This window comes from Microcebus murinus, chromosome 14, assembly GCF_040939455.1.
Source record: "Microcebus murinus isolate Inina chromosome 14, M.murinus_Inina_mat1.0, whole genome shotgun sequence".
Taxonomy (NCBI): domain Eukaryota; kingdom Metazoa; phylum Chordata; class Mammalia; order Primates; family Cheirogaleidae; genus Microcebus; species Microcebus murinus.
Genome location: NC_134117.1, coordinates 14,797,801 through 14,816,896, shown reverse-complemented (window position 1 = coordinate 14,816,896; position 19,096 = coordinate 14,797,801). Strand labels below are relative to the sequence as shown.

The following is a 19,096-nucleotide window of genomic DNA, read 5'->3' as shown; positions in this document are numbered from 1 at the left end:
TCAAAACCAGGAGTCTCTGCCATGCCCTCCTCTAATCCTGTCATGTCAGACGCCACGGGAACCCCAGGGAAGACACCGCTGCCCCGTGGACGGCTGTTTGTCCCCGAGAAGGCCCTTCCCGCAGGCTGGGCCCCTGTGTCTTCAAGGAAGGAGGAAGCAGGCGGGGTAGGGATGTTTCTGGATTCTTCCAGGCCTGGCAGTCTGTCCTTCTAAGGGTACAGGGGGGCCATCTGAGCCACCTCTGAGCTGCGCACGTGGCAGCCTCTGACAGCCACACACCCGGCTGGGTCTGGTTCCCGGGTGCAGGGAAGGGGCTTTGGTGCCTCAGAAGTAAAAGGTAAATAAACCACACCAGGAAATGCTTTCTGGGATGAGGCCACCTTCCCACCCCCAAATACCCTCTCCTGGTCATAGCCCTTTTGAGAATCCCCAATAGACTCTCCTCTCTGCTGTACTGAACACCTCCCGGCACAAATGTAGCTCCTTCTACCTGTCGCTAACTTACACCCTTCTTCTAGTCCTGGCAATGAGCCAACCTCATGCTTCTGTTGTTTTAAAGGAATCCCCCAAATTTGTCAGAGCACAAATCAGATGCACACTCCGCCTGCCTCACTGTCTCGTTCCTGCCCCGCCACCCTGCAGTTGTTCTGTTCCCCGGCCCGCTGCTCTGTTCAAGGCCAACACTCGCTATGTGAAGAAAATCTGTCTGTCTATCCATCTAGCCCTGAAAAGCTGGGCATGGAGCAAAGGGAACCTCAGGATCTCGGTCTAAGCCTTGCTCAGCACAGGAACCCTGTCTGTTGTAACCTTGATGCTCTGCCCAAATTCCCCATGGACGGGGAGCTCACTACCTCCTGCTCGCTGACATTCTCTTCCATTCCCGGGCAGCCCTGACAGTTAGAAAATGGGGCCAACATCCACTTCCCTGTGACTTCTACATAGCAGACCTGTTCTGTCCCCTTGAGTCAGGCCGAATGATACTCCCCTTAATCGCCATGACACCTTCAGAAGAGGGTCAGGCTATGGGCCCCTTAGACTTCCCAGAAGACTCTAGATGCCCCCCTCTACCTGCACAGCTGGGTTCCCACGTACTAAGGAAGCTGCACCACATTTGAGTTCGAACACAGGACATCAGGACGAGGCCCCTACAACAGTTATCCCAGCTATGCTGCCAGTAAAAATGTGTTTTCTTTTGTTTTAATATTTCTAAAAACAACACTTTAAATATTTTAATATCAGTTTTCTTTAAAAGCAAGGTGGTAGTACTCCTCTTTATGGCTTAATAAAAAAAAGTTGCACAGTTTATAATTTTGTACTTATTAAATACACAAAGATTAGGCCGGGCGTGGTGGCTCACGCCTGTAATCCTAGCACTCTGGGAGGCCGAGGCAGGCGGATTGCTCAAGGTCAGGAGTTCAAAACCAGCCTGAGCGAGACCCTGTCTCTACTATAAAAATAGAAAGAAATTAATTGGCCAACTAATATATATATATATAAAATTAGCCGGGCATGGTGGCGCATGCCTGTAGTCCCAGCTACTCGGGAGGCTGAGGCAGTAGGATTGCTTGAGCCCAGGAGTTTGAGGTTGCTGTGAGCTAGGCTGACGCCACGGCACTCACTCTAGCCTGGGCAACAAGCGAGACTCTGTCTCAAAAACCAAAAAAAAAAAAAAAAAAAAAATACACAAAGATTGAAAATAGCAGTCCTACCCAGTGAGGAACCCTCAACTTTCTTATTGCAGGTGGCAACTTAAATTAACACAAGCCTCTCAAGAAAACAGCCTGTTGTTGTTTCAAGAGCCATAAAAACACCCTTATTCTTTGATCTAATAATCCCAGGCCTGGGCATTTATCCTAGGAAACCAGTTTTGTAAAAAAGAGGAGGAAGAAATCTTACATGCATTAAGATATTCATTCAGTTGCTATTTAATGGTTAGCAGAAGGGGACTGGGTAAGCATGATTTCATCCAGTTAGGAACATACCATGCAGTCAATTAAAACTCAAAAAACTAGTCTGCAGCTTGCTACATTCCCTAAGATATGATAAGAGGAGAAAGCACGACTAGAATTATGTATATGCAAATAGATCGGCGCTGTAACAGGCAACAGAGAGACTTATGGTAAAATAGTTGATTTGAGAGGGTGGTAGGATCATGGTCATTTTAAAAAGTGTTTCCTCATGTCAATATCGTATCATCTGTGTAATAAGTAACATTTCCAGTGTCATTGGGATTCTTCCTTTGGTAACAAAAATTAACACAAGGAGGCTGCAGAATTTAGTGTGAATGGTTTGGGTAAATTCCCACTGTTTTGTGCTTCTGGGATTGCCACATGTCTTTCACCGAGGATTCTAACACCTGCATCAAGGAGCTAACTACGAGCAGCAAATCGTAATCCTGGAGTAGCTCGGAGGAAATTTAGGCAAATGTACTAGCAATTTTATTTATCCTTTAAGGAGACTTCATAGCACACCATAAATGCAGGCTATTCTTAAAACAGATCCTTGGCTGCCAGGGGGTGCAGGAGTGCAAGGCAGGATGCTCAGATAATTCCGCCCAGGTTAGCCATCCCCAGGTGCACCACACCCCACAGTGTCCTGCGGGAAGTCCTCGAGACCCGAGGGCAGAAGGACCACCCACACTCTGGGTCTTTCAGCCATGTGTTCTGATGCCACAGGCAAGGGTCTGTGGAAGGCAAAGGAAGTCACTCCCCTGGAAGGACGGCACACGGGCGTGCACATGCAGGACCCCATGCACAAGGACAGGGACAGGGCCATGGCCACCCTTGAGGCATGCACCCATCTTAGAGAGCCAGGCAGCAGGCAAGGAATCACTGGCATTCCAGCTCTGGGGACAAGCAGTACCCAAGGTGATTGTCGCATAAATGACTCCTTCGGGCACCTGTGCCCATCTGGGCACTCCAGTGGGGAGAAATCCGCCAGAATGACCTGCATGATATCCAGAGGCACAGACAGAGGCGAGAGGAGAGAGACAAGATGAAGAGAGGGACACGCCCAAGTGCAGACCTGCAGAAAGAGAGACCCAGATGGGAGACACGGCTGCCTGCCTACCAGAGGTCAGTGCTTGCCTTGGAGCTGTGGGCTTTGTCAGGAGAGGCCACAGCCCAGCCGAGGACATCATTTCCCAGTCCCCTTCACATCCAGAGATGACGTGACTATTCGTCGCCAATGGAACGTGGGCAGAAGCGATGTGGTCACTCTGGCTGGTGCTTCTAAGAAGCAGAGAGGGGTTCCCTGCTCTTCTTTACAGAGGGTTCTGTGGCCCTAGAGGTGGCCGAGCCAGGCATGGAAGGAGCCTGGGTACCCGAAGTACCCGAGGATAGTAATGTCCACAGCGAACTGCTCCATGAGTGAGAAGCGGATTTTTATTGCATTACTATCAACTGAAACCGGGGGGTTACTTGTTACCCAAGCACGAGCGAGACACGATCAATGAAGTATCTCACGTCTTGGGCAAGCAGTACAGACCCGAGTATCTCCAGCAGAGGCCATCAGCACACTGGCTGAACGTTTGCTTGGACTAGGGGACCCTGACCCAATGGAGCAGTGTGGGGACACGGCTGACAAAGCAGGACAAGAATCCAAGCAACTGGCCTTTTGCAGGAAGTCAGCAAAATTGCCTTTGGCCAACCAGCTAGAACAAGGGTGGTGGGGGGCTGGGGCAAGGCTCACCTCTCCTGCTGCAACCTGCATGTCACCTTGCTCAAACAGGTGTGGGGGACAACAGGCAGGAACTGAGGCCAGGCCGGCTTGCAACACAGGCGAAGTCCCGCCTCTGGGCCAAGTGTGACCACTTCTCCCCAAGTCACCCCCAGGCCTTGGCCTGGCAGGACAGGGCAGGGCCATCTCCCACCCACAGCTGAGTTTCCTCCATCTCAGCGCCGGCCTGACCCTCTCCACACAGCGTGTTCAAGCTGTCCTGGGGATGACCCCTAGTCCTGGCCACAACCAATATGAACTCAATGGTCCAGAGACAAGCAGCAGGGAGCCTGGCCTTTCTGACCACTTGTTTGTGTCGAGGTGGAGGGTCTGCCCCACGCACGGCCCGGGTGCGTCTGGGAGGCAGGCCCCTGCTGGCCCGGGCCACACCCCAGAGAGACGGGCTAAAGACACACGGAGGCGCTCACCACATGAGTCACCGTTTCCACTTCAACTCGCACCCAGACGGCGGCACCGCGCCCCCGGGGCTTTGTTCTGAAATCACAGCCCCGACCTGTGACTCTGCAACACTCACATCTCAGTGGGTCAATGCCAAGTGACATCTGCCCACAAAGCCAGCCTCTTGGAATAGGATAGCCTCAGTCTGAGCAGGCCTCACCTCCCACGTGGCCCAGAGGCAGTGGGGAAGCGTGAAGGAGGAAGGGGAGAAGAATCCACGTCCTCCACCTGCCTGGTCCCATCTCATCCCTGGTCTCGGCCTTTATGAAACCAATGACGTCCCCCTTCTGCCATGTTCATTCCCATCCACCCACCCCCAGGCCCTCAGCTGTCAATTTGCAAATTGCTTTATGCTTTCAAAGCCCTTTTATCTCAGAAGGAAGGAAAGAGACGGAGGAGGTCAGAGGGGAGGACCAGGGTCCGCCTGTCCTGGAGACTGGGGTCACAGCACCTCAAGGAAGAACCTTGAGTGCCTTCCTGGGTGGTGGCATCCCCAACACCAAGAGTACTTCTGGTCCAACTGCCTCAGGCTGAGAGCCACTGGCCAAGGACAGAGGGTTTCGGTGTGAGCCCTGCCTGCTCAGTTCACAGCGTCCAGGGTGATCTTTTCAATCCCTGAGTTAGGCCACTCACTAAGGAACCCTCCAGAGGCGTGTAGTCTTTTGCATCCGGGGAAAAGCCAGAGTCCTCCCCGTGGCCGGGCGTCCCTATCTCATCCCTATCTCCTGTCACTCTCCCCCTGCCCCACCTCCCCTGCTGTTCCTCATACATACTCTCAGAGCTCTCCTGCCTCAGGGCCTTTGCATATCCGTGCTTCTGTCTGCAAAGTCCTTGCTGCACGTATCCACGCTACCCGCTCGCTCCCCACTTCGTTCATCTGCTCAAGGTCATGCTGTCGCTGTCAGAGAGGCCTTCCCTGTCCAAAGCAACACCCTCTCCATCCTGACACTTATCACTGCCGACACATTCTGTTCGTCTGTCATCTGTCTTCTCCCACTGATCTAAGTGCCATGACGGCTGGGCTCCTGTCCCTGACACACAGCAGGGGCACAGGGAGTCCGGGGAAAGAACGTGGGTGCTGAGCCTGCCCGCCATCTCCACTGCTGACCAGGGCCTCGGGCCCCTTGGCCGACACACCCCTCCTCTGTCACCGTTCTGTGCTGGATCCAGCAACATGCAGGTGGGAACACAGAAATCCTCAGGCACAGGGAACCCGCTCCCTGTGCGCCATGCCCGCTCCTCCTTGCAGATGGGCCCGGTCTGCTGTGGGTCAGACTAAAGGCCAAATGCTCTGCGGCCAGTGTTCAATTTGGATCACTCTCTCTGGTCGCAGCAGCCCAGACTGACCTCTGCCTTCCAGCTCAGGATGAGCAGCTAGACCCCCTCCAAGCCCTGGCCGCTGGGATGTACCGTTGAGGGATGTGTCGTAAGGCTCAGCCTCTTCATAGTAACCCTCCGGAGACTCGACCTTCGGGATGGCGAGCTGTTTCCGTTCATGAATCTGCGGTACGAACAAATAAAACAAATATTTTCAGAGATGATACACTGGGAGCAACTTGGGATGAACCCTCTGGGTGGAAGGAGCGGGAAGTCCAGAAGAGGAAAAGCGCCCAGCTGGCCTCTCAGCAGGCTGGGAGGGAGAACACAGACCACCACCAATCCCACCAGCCGTCCAGGCCACAGCGGTTGCTTTGCAGCCGGAGGAGGGGCTGCGGCGTGGTGTGTCGCCTAGCTAAGGCTCAGCTTTCCCCCCTGCAAGATGAGGCTCAAACCCCTCCACACACACACAACATCCTTACGTGCACGACATATCATGCACTAAAGGTCCAGAGAGTGCCAGGCTGCTATGGTAGCTATTATGGCTTTTAAATAGAATATACTTTCTAAAAAGACAAAATCAATGGCACAGGGAGGAAGAGAACCATGTTTCTCAAACCCAAACTTTTACCATAATCAATCTCTCGCTCAGTAAACATCGGATGGCTGCTGTGTTTGAGCAGCAAAGGATGTAGCAAGACTCCAGGAGTCCTCCCCAAGGAAGACTCCACTAGGTGAGGAATTTTTTAACAGCTCCCAATCAGTAACGCTGTGACAGACAAGGTCAAGTTCTCTGGGAACCAGAGGAGGGTGTGCAGAACATTTCGGACCAAGGAAGGAGGCACGGAGGACAGGATCTTTGAGCTGAGTCTGAAAGATGATCCTGGGTTTCTCGTGTGGGGTGGGCGTGAGCACGTGCAATTTGAGTAGATTAAAGAACATACACAAGTCCTTACTCCACCTGTATGGTGGGCACTAGACTATGAAGCTGTGCCTCCATAAACTACCCTTTAAGAAGAGCAGGGCAGAAAAAAAGAGGCAGATTGTGGCATTAATATCAGGAGAGGCAGGTCACAAACACGTAAGCGCGCGTGAACGTGGGTCTCCAATGTCCCGAATCGCGACACCCCTGCGGAGGGCCACAGGCACACGCGCAGACTCGAGAGCCGAAATGGCAGAAGCGGAAATGCACTCCTGCTCTCGGTGTTGAGAAGTCATGTGCTGGGTGCTCCCCGCGAGGGGCAGCCCGGGCCTTCGGGGAGGCCCCAAAGGAAAGCACCGGCGCTCTAAGGTGGGGAGCCTGGCGCGGGGCCGGGGGAGGCAGCAACGGAAGGGCCTTGCAGGGCCCTGAGCTCAGACAGACCCCTGGGCCCTGGGCATTCCTGCTCTGCCTTTTGAGGAGGTGGGGGTGAGGCCGAAGATCCAGAAACCCTTGTCTTGGCATGAGCTGCAAGAGTGTCTGTTCTGGCTCCTCCCAGGGCAGAGCACCAGGGGCCACAGAGCCAAGTCCCCTGTGGCTTGGAGTCTATGGTCTATTTACATAGACCCTACAGTTAATGTCACCTGGTTTAAATCCAGGTTTTCAGACTTCTTAGATTTATGATTTTATTTTTATTTATTTTTCTGTAGAGACAGAGTCTCACCATGTTGCCAAGGCTGGTCTTGAACTCCTGGCCTCAGTTGATCCTCCCACCTCAGCCTCCCAAAGCTCTGGCATTACAGGCCTGTGCCCAGCCCAGTCTTCACAGATTTAACCTTAAAAGGAAGTATCCTCTCATCTCAGCAGCAATAAGGTCTCTCCCCCCAGGGGGTCCCAGGGCCTGTGTGTCCTGAGCAGACTAGGCCTCCAGCTCCAGCCTCCAAGAAGTCCTGTCCCATCAGGTGGTGCTGGGACCCTTCTCTCTGCCGGGAGGTGGGTCCCATCTGCCGCCGAGACCTGGCTCTGGGTGAGGATTCTCACAATTAGAACAGGACAGAGGGAGGAATGCGCCTTCTGCAGGAGCTCCCCGCGGTCATTATTACCACTGGGGGCCTCCTGTCCCCTCTTGGGTAGAGCAAGAGATAGTTTCCTGAGCGACTCTTAAGCCTCCCTCTGCTGAGGAAAGAAGCCTCCCTCTGCTGAGAGCAGTCTGAGCTACGTGCGGTAGGCAAAATTGACCCAGGCCAGAGTGACAGGAGTGTGGACCTCAATCACGTCTCCCCATGCCTGGGGACAATTGTTTAAAGGCAATTTGTTCCTGACTAGTGGCCTCACCCATTATCTGCAGGTTCCTGGAATCTGTGGCACAAAGAACAATGTTTAGGCAATCGATAGCTTATGTTATTTTTATGTAAATTATTGGTAAGCAACTTAGGGACTGCCACTTCCTTTTTCCTTTAAAAACCCACTTGTAACTGCTGCTAATCAGAGCATATATTCAGAGCAAACTTGGCCCAAATAAACTCTCTACTTATATTAATTTTGCCTCAGTTTTTGTTTTTTTTTTTCCTTTAGGTCAACACTGCAAAATCTGTAAATGGATCAATACGGAAAGATGGTATAGGGCACGGGTGAGCAATCCTGACCCTGGCACATCCTTGCTGTGTGACTCTGGGCGACTCACTTGACCACTCTGGTCTCCGTGTAAAATAGAGAGATGAGACATGTCTGTCACATGGGGCTAAAGGGCTAAGGATTAAACTGTGCTCAGCACTGTTAAATACTCGATAAGTATCCGTTTTTACTAACCTAAAAATAAAATGTAAAAGTATCAAAGGGTGAAAAGCTCTGTGTTCGTGTGTTTGGTGGAGGACGATCCAGTGTACTCTGGGCTGTGTAGAGACCTGGCCGGGCTTATACCGAGCTCTGCCTCTCTACAGGGGACTAGGACACCCAGCTCTGCTGGATGCAGAGGGAAAAGATGGGGTCTGGCTCCAGGTCAGTGATGAAATGATTCACATAACAACTCAGAAGAGAGTCACATAGTTACACAGACACATAATAGGGCAATGACTTATTATCAGAGGTCAGAGGAGAGGGATCCGCATCTCTTGGGTTAGGGAGAGAGGGCTATGGTTTTAATTATCGTCATTATGATGGTGGAGGTTGTGTGTGCTCGGTGAAGATGCAGAAGAGATTTGATTTCAAGGCCTGGAATAACTTTCTGACTGTTCACAGAAAGGGCGAGGGAAGAAAGTCATGTCCAGGAGGTCGGCAGATTTTTTGGAAAAGGGCCAAAGAGCAAATATTTTAGGGATTTGTGGGCCACTCGGGGTCTCTTATCTCAGCGATTCAGCTCTCCTGCTATAGCTCAAAAGCAGCCAGGGCGAAACAGGCGCGGCTGTGTTCCAATAAAGCTTTATTCACCAGCGCAGGTGGGGGATCAGACTTGGCCCAGCCCTGACTTAGGTTAGATAAGGGGCAGCCCAGATGACCTGAGGTGGCCCCGGTGGCCCCACAGCTCTCAGCACCCTGCCCCGCGGTGCCCCGCAGAAGGCTCTCAGCAGGGTTAGCAGACAGGCCAGCCCCGGCCTTCCAGGCTGAGCACGGCGGCGTCCTTTTGGGGAATAAACTGCTTCGCCCGCAGATCAGCTCCCTCGGGGCCGGGGCCAGCGCGTGTCCAGGCCTCAGAGGGGAGGCGGGGCGGGGACGGCTGTCCTAGCCAGAGCACACACAGTGGCCAGCAAACATCTGTGTCTCCTGCAGCGCACACCTGGCTGGGCAGACAGGGGCCCGGAGAGGCCACAGCTGCCTGAGTCACTGTCCACACCCACGAGGTTGCTCCAGCCCCTGGCTGCCCCTTCTATCGTGGGACAGGTCTGCTCTGCACTGAGCCTGTGGCGGCTGGAGGAAGGACCCGAGCAACTGCAGAGAGGGTCGGGGCTCTCGGGCGGCGGGCACTGAGCCTGTGGCAGGTGGACACGTAGCTCCGGCCCAGCCACAGGCCCGGAGGACCTGGGTGGGCCTCCAGCAAGCCCAGGGCCAGAGGTGAGGGGAGGGGCAGCACTTGAGGGGACATGCCTCCCTGGCATTTGGAGGCTCTGGGGTCAGGGTAGGAAGGGACAGGTTTTGTCTAAGGAAGAGAGGCCATAGGTCACTCCAGGCTCAGGCCGGGTTTGAGCTGCCCCACTCTTCGCCTGTGGCGCTGCTGCTGCCTGGTCCTCCTACTCAGTCAGAGCCGGTGACAGGGCTCCGCCCGGACACAGCTGCTCGGGGGCCTCGCACTGAGAGTCAGGCAGCATCGGCCTCACTTGACCCCAGAGGAGGCCGGGGGGAGCGCAGATGTGTGCACGCGTGGGCAGGGAGGGGAGCATCCCCAGCCGACACACCGGCTTCCACACGCCACATCGGAGCCCCTGGGGTGGAGGGGCTCGCACAGCACCAGGGGGACGTGGGCCAGGGGAGCCGCAGCCGCACCCTGCTGTCCTGCTCCCAAGCGCCCGCGGGGAGGGGCCGGCTTTATTGTACAGTTCGCCGGCTTGGCTGGAAACCGCCCCGGGCCTGGAGGCTTCCCAGGAACAATTACCACGGGCTGCAAGGCCACCCCAGATCGTGCTATTCCTGGGAAGGGACAATTTCCCCAACTCCACACCAGGTTTCTCTCAGACAGGGATACGAGCCCAGTCACAGACTACGGCCCAGGAAATCTGCGCTAGGAACTGCCACGTGCCCTCCTCCCCTCTCCCCTCCTTCACTTGGAGACCCTTGGTGCCAACAGTTCGGGAAACTGGCGCAGGAGCAGTGAAAGCATGCCCGGAATCCCAGAGGCTGCTGGGACTCACTGTGACCCAATTCACTTATAACATCACCGGGTCCCAGATCGTGTTTTGTAAACCACAGATCTACTCCAGGACACTCAGTACTCGGTGCCACTGGGACTGCACCTGCTGAATGCCCCTGGCCACCAGGTGTCGGCCCACAGGCAGCTGCCCCTGGCACAGCGGACAGTGGCACTTTCACCCGGCAAAGGCCAAATGGACCCTGGGTCAGAACAGGACAGTCCCAGCCCCGGCTCACAACAGCCACCTTTCTGTCCCCACTACCTGGTGAGTGATGCCTGGGCCACACCAGAAAACCTGTGCTTAAAGGCATCAGCAGTGGAGGGGACAGCAGAGGGGAGGTGCCTCTCCCCACAGTATGGGGCTGAGCGCGGGGGAGCCGGGCGCTGGAAGGCACAGCGTGCCCACTGCTCTGCCACGGACACAAGCTCAGTCAGGGAGGCAGCAGGGGACTGGGAACCAACAAACCTGCATGAAATCCTGCCCTTGCCACCTCCCAGCTGTGGGACTTTGGATCTGTGAGCCTATTTCTTTACATGAAAAAATCCCCATCCCTTGATGGGGGGGGGGGGTGGAGAGGATCGTGTTTGCTTGCCTGGAATGGATAGAGGTTCAGGGTGTGGCAGTCACCAGCACTGTCAGCATCACAGGGGACACCTGGAAACCCGGACCCATCCATCAGGTCTTACCCAGCCCAAGATGAAGAGTCCCAGCCAGCTGTGGGGCCTCATGCAATGGGACACGGTCCCAGGCACTCTACGACTGCCCACCTGGCCAACACGGTGGCATCAGTGTCCCCAGCCGTGGCCACAGAAGAGAGCAGCTGAGGAACCCTGTGACCCCTCAGGAAGGTGTGAATGAAGGGGCCAGTCCAGAGCCACTCTGGGGTTGGGACCCCCTCAGCAGTGACATGAGCCCACAGATCAGGTGGCGGGTCACTTGGCAGGAGGTCAGTGACCATGGAGTTGAGTCAGCTGGTGCTGGCCCTGGCCCCAGAGGCCCTGCTAACCACATAAACCCTTCCTACTGGGGCCCCGTCCCTTCCTTAGGACGCCTCCCCAGCCATGCCTTAGAGAGGAAGGACCCTGGCTTCAAATTCTGCCTCTGCCACTTTGAGGCTGTGTGACATTAGGCTTTCTCACCCTTCAGATACAAATTTGGACACGAGCAGAGTATGCCACACACAGTGCCAGGTGGCGCACAGCCTTGGCCCGTGGAATGAGACCATCTCATGAGACAGATGTGAGCATTTCTTCCATGGAAACATCAGGAAACAAGGGGCTAGAGACTTTCAATAACTTGCTCACAGTCAAAGAGCTAGTTCCTGGCAGGGCTGGGATCGGAACGCAGATCTGTACGATTCCATAATTCCACCCATCTATCCAGATAAATGAATATTTGTGCATGGCCCACTCTGTGAGCAGACACTGGACACGAGGTAGGAAACGAGAGACGTGATTCCTGTCCTCAGGAGCTGCCATCTGGGGGAGGACACGAATAATAAACCAGACTGTTCCCACAGCGGCGAGTGCCAGGGAGCAGGTGCGGGGCGGTGGGCAGACGGCGGCCCGGCGGGGAGGGGGTGCGGGGCCTCCTGTAGCCAGGTCGGGGAGAGTCTGTCTAGGAACTTCGGAGAGAGGAGGCAGCAGCAGGGGCCCAGGACGTGCAAGGCCCCCGAGGCCCGACCCACCAGAGCGGCACAATCCAGGAGCAGAAGGGAGGCCAGTGGGGAGCCGGACCCGCAGCTGGGCCAGACAGTCGGCTCTGGGGCCATGTTTAGGAATAGTGAGTTTAATGACACCCATTGGTGGGTTTCAAGCAGGAAGTACAGTGTGATATGCTTTACAAATGTTTCAAAGCTCACCGTGGCCTGAGCTGCCCATGGCCCCACTCACAGGGCGCTGGGGAAAGAGCCCAGTAGCGTGGGGCCCACGGTGGCACTGGACAAAGGCACTGGTCAAATCTCCCCAGGCCTGTCACCCTCAGTGTCCGGAGTACTGCGGCCCTGAGCAGACCCGCTGTGGGCAGGCTTACTTTTGCTCTGTCCCTCCAAGTGCCCTGGCCCAGGCCCTGCACACAGCAGGTGCTCAGAAGATGCCTGGTGGACTGACACCCGTGAGGATGACTGGAAGTTCAAGGGGCCCACATCCGGGAAATCAGGGGTCCTGGACTGACACTTACGATCTTGGGTGGCGGGAGGTCCGGAAGGCTCTTCTGAGGCGCCGAGGCGTGCTGGCCGGGCTCCCCGTTGGTCAGCGGGCCCTGCTCCTCGGGCGCTGCGGGCAGAAGAGGAGGTTTTGGTGAGGGGTACCCAGCCACACAGCGGAGTCTTGTCACCCAGGAACGGAGTTCTATTTGAGCAGGTGTTAATTACCCGGGCAGGCAGTTCCCTGAAGCTGAAGTTGTTTTTCCTCCAAGAATAGGGTGCAGTAACACCCCAGCCATGGGCTTGGGGTTTCTGGCTGGCTCCGCACCTGCTCTCCTACCCGCCCCCTGTCAAAAATGGTCTAGCCGCAGAGCTCTGTGGAGCAAAGGAGCTGCCCAGTGGTCACTATATTGAGCCACTCTCAGCACCAACCCAGTGATTATGGCTTTTCCCTCCCACAGTTTACCCGGAAGGCAAACGGCCCTGGGCAGAGTGGCAAATCTCATCTGGCCGAGTTCTGCCGAGTTCTGCCGAGTCCCAGGCTTGGCGGAGGGACAAGAGGTAGAGAAGCCACACCGAGGAAGTTAGGGCACCCGCCGTGCGTGCACTTTTAAGGAAAGCACCGAAAGCTCTTCTGAGCCTGAATGTTTCAGCCATCCCGGGGCAGGCTCAGGCAGGTCTGCCCACCAAAGCCATCAGCTTTGGTGACTGATGTCTCGAAGGCAAGCCTTTAGCAGGATCGAGTGTTTTGTGGTGCATGTGAGTCACGGGCTTGGGAGTTGGGAGACGGAGCTTCTTGCCCTGCTCCTCCGCAACTGGGCAGCTCTGTAAACCTCTGGGCCTCCCTGGGGTCCTGCCAGACGCCCTGCTGGAGGGTTTAAGGGAAAAGCAGAGAGCAGAACAGAGCGGAAGAGTAGGGCACCATGGAAGACACCATATGTCTTTCCAATGGAAGAGAAAATGTCCTGCCAAAGAGAGCAGCACCTCTGAACACCATCTCTGACTATTAAGGCAGTTGCTGACACCGCCATTTCTCTCCCTTCCTCCCCAAAACAGACTTCGATCAAAAGACACAAAGCCGTGGGACCAGCATCACACACAGCTGCTTTCTTCGAACATCTGAATTATGACTTCCTGTTCCTGGGATGATGCTGGGAACAGCCAAGATGTTTTAGGGCCAGATTCCTTATCCAATGGGCAAGGAGGGGGTGGCGCACTGAAACATCCCCAAAATACATCAACCCAAAATACCACCAACCAAAATGTGGCTTCCAAAAATAACTCCGCTGGGCCTGTCTGTGTGCAGGCTGGGAGGGGGAGGGGTGGGATGGGACCGAGCCTTGTGCCGTCCCCTCCTGGGGCACCATCCCATCAGCGGGCCCAGCCCATACCTTTGTCTTGAGACTCAGCATTCTGCGGCTTGTTGACGGTCACTTTGTTCATATAAATGTACTCCTCATCAGAACCTGCAGGAGGATGGAAGACAAGGGCTTCATGTGACATCCTGAAAGGAAAGGGCCTCCAGACAGAAACCGAGTCCCCCTAGGGGACATTTTCATCTGCTTGGGTTCCAGTAACCTAGACAGCATTTTAGTTGATTGAAAGAGCCCATCATGGAGACAGTTGACAGATTTCCAAAAAGGAAATCTGACAAGTTGCCGACTGCTAGGTTTCCAGCTGGCAAGGAGTAGCATTGAGGGTAGGAGGGCAGGGGAGGAGACAGGAGGATAGGAAGATATTAGCTTAAGGAATAAAAATCGTAAGTTGAAAGGAACCCATACCTCAAAGATCTGCCTCAGATTTCACCAAATAGAGATGTCTCTGGGTTTCCTGGCATTTCATTTAAATGATATTATATTTCCTATCTGTCATTCTCACTCTAGTCTGAATTACTTGAATGGGCTCATCAGAGTGATGTCTAGATAACACTGGTCACACTGAGGACCTGCACATTTAGCTCCCAGGCCTCTAGGTAGTGTACCATTGTTGAGGGGTGGAGGAGTGCTCACATGAGCTGTGAATTTGAAGGGGTAAGTATGTGAGAACCAGAACTGGGGAGCCATCAGCCTCCGGCTCTACCCTGTAGACTGTACACTGCAGTGGCACAACCCACGCCCTCCTTAAAATAGCTTCTGTGCAGGTTAAGCCACCTTGCCAGTGCCCGTCTGGGCAGAGAAAAGCCAGTCTCCTAACTCTTGTGCGGTTTCCAATCCCCCAAGGACCCTTCCTCCAGTAGCCTTCCGAGGAAGCTCATCCTAGTGTTTCTCTTCTTCAAAATCCTCTTGAATTTCTTCTGCGGCCCTTCATTTGCATTTCCTAGAAACTTGTGGCTGATAGATTCCAGTGGTTGGTGACTGTGCACCGAGCCAAGGGACCCAATTCAAACCCCTGGCGGAGGAAGCAGTTCTGCGTCAGTCTGCCCCACGACCGCAGACCGCCAAGACTCCAGCCGACAGGCTTGCAAAAGAAGAGTCCTAAGAACCAAGAGGAACGGGAGGGGGCTGGACGGACCCTCCACCATCAGCCCCCAGGACTGTCATCTCAGCGCCCAGCCCTGCCAGGACAAGTCAGCAAGGTCGCCCATCCCAGGGACTGCAGCAGGGAAGGAGGGGGCCGGAAGGTACAAATGGAGTTGCCACACCTCGCACACTTCCACCTGCTGAGACACAGAGGCGGCCAGGCCAGTACCTTCTCCACGCCTGGCAGGGGAAAACAGCCCTGCAGGGGGACACGGGACACGGCTCTCAGCCAAGCTCTGCCATTATTGGCATAATTCTGGACCAAACCTCCAACCCTTGTTCCTCAGCATGCCTATCTGCATAGTATGGAAAACAATCATGATGAAACACGGCCTGTTTTGACCTAACTCTGAAGTTCTCAAGAGTACAGGACTCAAATGTTAGGGGATTTGAAAAGGTATGGTAACCTTATGGCTAACAAAGGCGAAAAATAACAGCCTAAAACATGGGGAATAACTCAAAGGCTCCACAATAGGAAAATGGTAAAATAAACCATGGCATATCAACATACATAATAGCATGTCATCTTTAACAAATAAATGGATGACTGAGGATATAAGCTATCACAATCATTTTGGAGGTGACTTTGCAGGATAATTTCATTTTATGTGTTCATATTCTCTGATCCAACATTTCCACTGTCAGAAATTTATCCTACAGATAAATTCCAGCATATACACAAAAATTTATTTGAGGATTTTCACTCCAATATGATGAGATTTTGGGGTTTTTTTTAATATACATTTTTTTTATTTTAAAGGATACAACTTAAATGTCCACCAATAAGGGGCTGGTTGAACATTAGGGTTCATCCATCAGCAGACACTACCCAACCGTGAAAAATAACAAGGTAGCTCTATGTCTGCTGTTTACAAAGTTATCCAAGACTCAGAGTTAAATTAAAAAAATCAAGCTTCAGAAAAGCAAAAAGACAAAAAAAAAAAAAAAAGCACATGAACTGCCAACACATGGAAATGTGTGCACGCAGCAATTCTAAATGCAAAAATAACGTAAAGCAGAAACACAGAGGTAAACCACGACTATACAAAAATATTCAGATGACATGGGTAAGCAGCAGAAAAGGAACTGGGGGAACATAAATAGTTCTCAGTGTTCATTTTATAGTCATTTCTTTTTTCATACCATTGAATAAGTTCACACTCCTGTACAAAAAGAAATAAGGCAAGATATTGTTATCATTTTAACTGTTTGGCTCTGAGCAGGTGCTTTCTCCCTACAATGGCAATTTATAAATTACAAAGAAAACTCACACTGGCCACCTCCTGTGGCTACATCAGCCTGCCCTGGGCACTCTGCAGGCAGGGGTTGATTTGGTTTTGATTCACAGAGGGCAGCTAATCCAGGACTACCCAGGTTGGTAAGTAAAAGGCTCCCAGGACCTTTTGCAATTGTGGGAAAAGCACAGTGAACTTGACCCTAGAAAGGGAGGCAGCTGCCTTAGGCTGGAGAACTTTCCATCATTCACTCATTCATTTTCAGAAGTGCACTGAGCATGGGCAGTGTGCTAGGTGCTGAGGATACAGCGGAGAACAAAACAGACGTTGTCTCTGCCTTTGTGAAGCCGGCAGTCTGGTGGGGAGACAGACAGGATCGGAGAGTTGCAGGAGCAGGTGAGAAATGGCCGCAGGTGTTGTTGGAAAGGAGAGCTCGCAGTGCTGGGAGCACCGTGCAATTCCCTTGCCCCAGAGGGCAGTGCCTCTCCGAGAACTGGGGTAGGGCAGGGAGGAGGGACATGAACCTCTTTGCAACAGTCCAACAGATGGAGCATTTGAAGCCCTTTCTACCAGAGGGACAGCCACAGAAACGTCCCTGGAGCCGGGGGGAAGGAGAGGGATGGGATGGCACTCTTGATGGTGAGGGCATGAACAGACCACAAGCAGACCCCAATAAACAGACCTCAGTGGGCCCTGACCTTCCTATTCGGACAGAAAACAAAGTCGGTAGAAAAGTCATGTTACATTAAGAAAATCAAAGATCAGAAAACCCAAATGGACAACTCCATGTGAAAAGCACACGTGCACACCCACACTCTGCCCAAACCGTGTGGGAGCACACGACAGCTCCACCCACGCGGACCACAGACGGTCTTGAAATGATCGGTCTGCCTCCGCCGACAAGCCCCATCAGGCTGAGCTGATCTTTTGTTAGGCACACAGAGAGGCGGGCCTGGGAGGCCGAGAGAAAGATGAATGCTTTCATTTCAGGGTGGTGGGGGGTACTCAGGACTCTGTGCTGTGCAGCACAACAACCAATGTGGCGCGACAGAGCGTGGGGAAGCCTGGCTCGGCCACTCCCAGCCGTGTGCCTTTGGGCAAGTGACTTTCCAAGCTTTGGTTCCCTTTTTGGTAAAGCGGAAATAACCCGACTCCCTCACAGATTTGGGATGAGGACTAAATGATGTAATGTGTGCATTTAATACATCAAGCACGGTGCTGTGACACAGTATATAAATGTCAGCTGCTGTCGTACCCACTCTCCAGTCTGAGGGCTACAAAGAGGACCCAAAAGAAAGTTCCCTGGCTATTAATACGTGGCTGTCACCCCTGAGGATACAAGTGGTCGCCACAGGCCTCAGCGTGGCTGCATATATTCCTCAGTGACCTGGGTGGCACGATGGGGGTGATTGGCTTTGGGGAGCTCCTGACCGACTCTGAGCAGCCTCCTGCCACCTGCGCGCTGCAGAGTCTAGGGCTGGGGCGGGCCTGACTTTACAAGTGCACGTCCAGGGCAGCACAAAGCCACCCCACCGGAAGCTGCACAGCACATTAAACCACACAGGGGACGGAAAGCAGGAGGCTCTGGCCGAGCAGTTGGCCCCCAGCGCGCTGGGCCAGGCCCATCAACCAAGAGGTGTTTTCCAATCCCAGCAGAGGCGTTCTTTCTAACTGAGTGCTCGCAAGTCGGGGCACATCAGAATGGTGTGGGGAGCGTGCGTTTTACAGGATTCCACCGTGGAGCCTCCTGTGGGTGAATCACCCCTGTCTGACTTTCCTGCCCTGTAATGGGGATCTGCCACCCGCCGCTGTTCCCACCGCGGCTGCTTTGATGTGCTGCGGCCAGCAGACGCTCCCTACAAAGCCTCAGGGCCTGGGAACCGGGAGTGGGTTGGGGAGCTGCAAAGGCGACACAGGGACTGGCGGAAAACACTCTGGTGAGCGGCTAAGGAGCCGGATCCGCCTGAAGACAGGCAGACGGGCACGCGGCAACACGCCTCAGCTTGGCCACCGCCCTGCCGTGCAGACGGCAGCAGCCCGTTCTGGGGGAACGAAGGAGGGGAAAAGGCCTCGGAGTGTGGCCTGGCAGGCTCGGGTCGGACGCGAGGAAGCGTTTCCGGGCGGCTGGAGCAGGCGAGGCTGCCCTTGGCTGGCGTGGACGCGGCTGCTCCCGCCGAGAGCCCGACGGACTAGATGCCCCCGTGCGGTCCCTTACTGTCCCCAACCGGCACTTCCAATTCTCAAACATATGACACAAAAATCAAGTCAACTGCTACGATTTCACAAGATGGTTCTCTTTTCGGAAACAATCTGAATTTGTCAGAAATGAAAGCGTATTTCCACAAGTCTCGTACAAGGCTGATCACAGCCGTCTTACTCGTAACAGCCCGATCTGTGAACAACTCAAATGTCTATCAACAAGACAAGCGAGTGGATGAACAGAGTGTGGTGTATTCACAGAACGGAATACTACTCAGCAATAAAAGGAACAAACCAGTGACACGCTCAGCAGCACAGACAAATCTGCTGAGCAAAGACACGGTGGGCATCGCGTGGCCCCATTTGTACGAATCTCCAGGACGGGTGAGGCAATCAGAGCAATGGTTACCTTGCAGTGAGGGTGGGAAGGGGCAAGACAGAACTTTCTGGGTGATTGAAGTGTTCTATGTCTTGCTATGGGTGGTGGGGATAACAGGTGCATGGGTGTATTCAATTATCAAAACTCACCAATTGAATCTTTAAGATATGTGCACTTGTATATTATAGGTAAGCTTTACCTCAATAAAAAAAGATAGGAAAATTATAAACTCGGGGTTCTGTGATTTATAAGTCTTAAAACTGTTTTCCTGTTTTCCCTTGAGCTGTACAATACTGGGCATTTTATTTAAACTCTCTGGACCTTGGTTTCCCCAGTAATGACAGCACCAAAATTGTCAGGGTGTCCT

At 53.7% G+C, this 19,096-nt stretch overlaps 1 protein-coding gene across 6 annotated transcripts in view; it reads right to left on the bottom strand.

The window, feature by feature from the left end:
• The window catches only part of AFAP1L2 (actin filament associated protein 1 like 2), a 90,991-nt gene that overhangs the window by 18,460 nt on the left and 53,435 nt on the right, over window positions 1–19,096 (bottom strand). For 3 of the 6 annotated variants that reach the window (XM_076009766.1, XM_076009768.1, XM_076009767.1), the window contains exons 3-6: window positions 13,789–13,863; window positions 12,433–12,527; window positions 5,587–5,677; window positions 2,863–2,946 (exon numbers count right to left, since the gene is read on the bottom strand). In XM_076009766.1, coding sequence (XP_075865881.1) covers window positions 2,863–2,946; window positions 5,587–5,677; window positions 12,433–12,527; window positions 13,789–13,863 — 345 coding nt within the window. Of the gene's footprint in view, window positions 1–2,862; window positions 2,947–5,523; window positions 5,678–12,432; window positions 12,528–13,788; window positions 13,864–19,096 lie in introns of all 6 variants that reach the window. The other 3 variants (XM_076009770.1, XM_076009771.1, XM_076009769.1) reach the window with 2 other exon arrangements.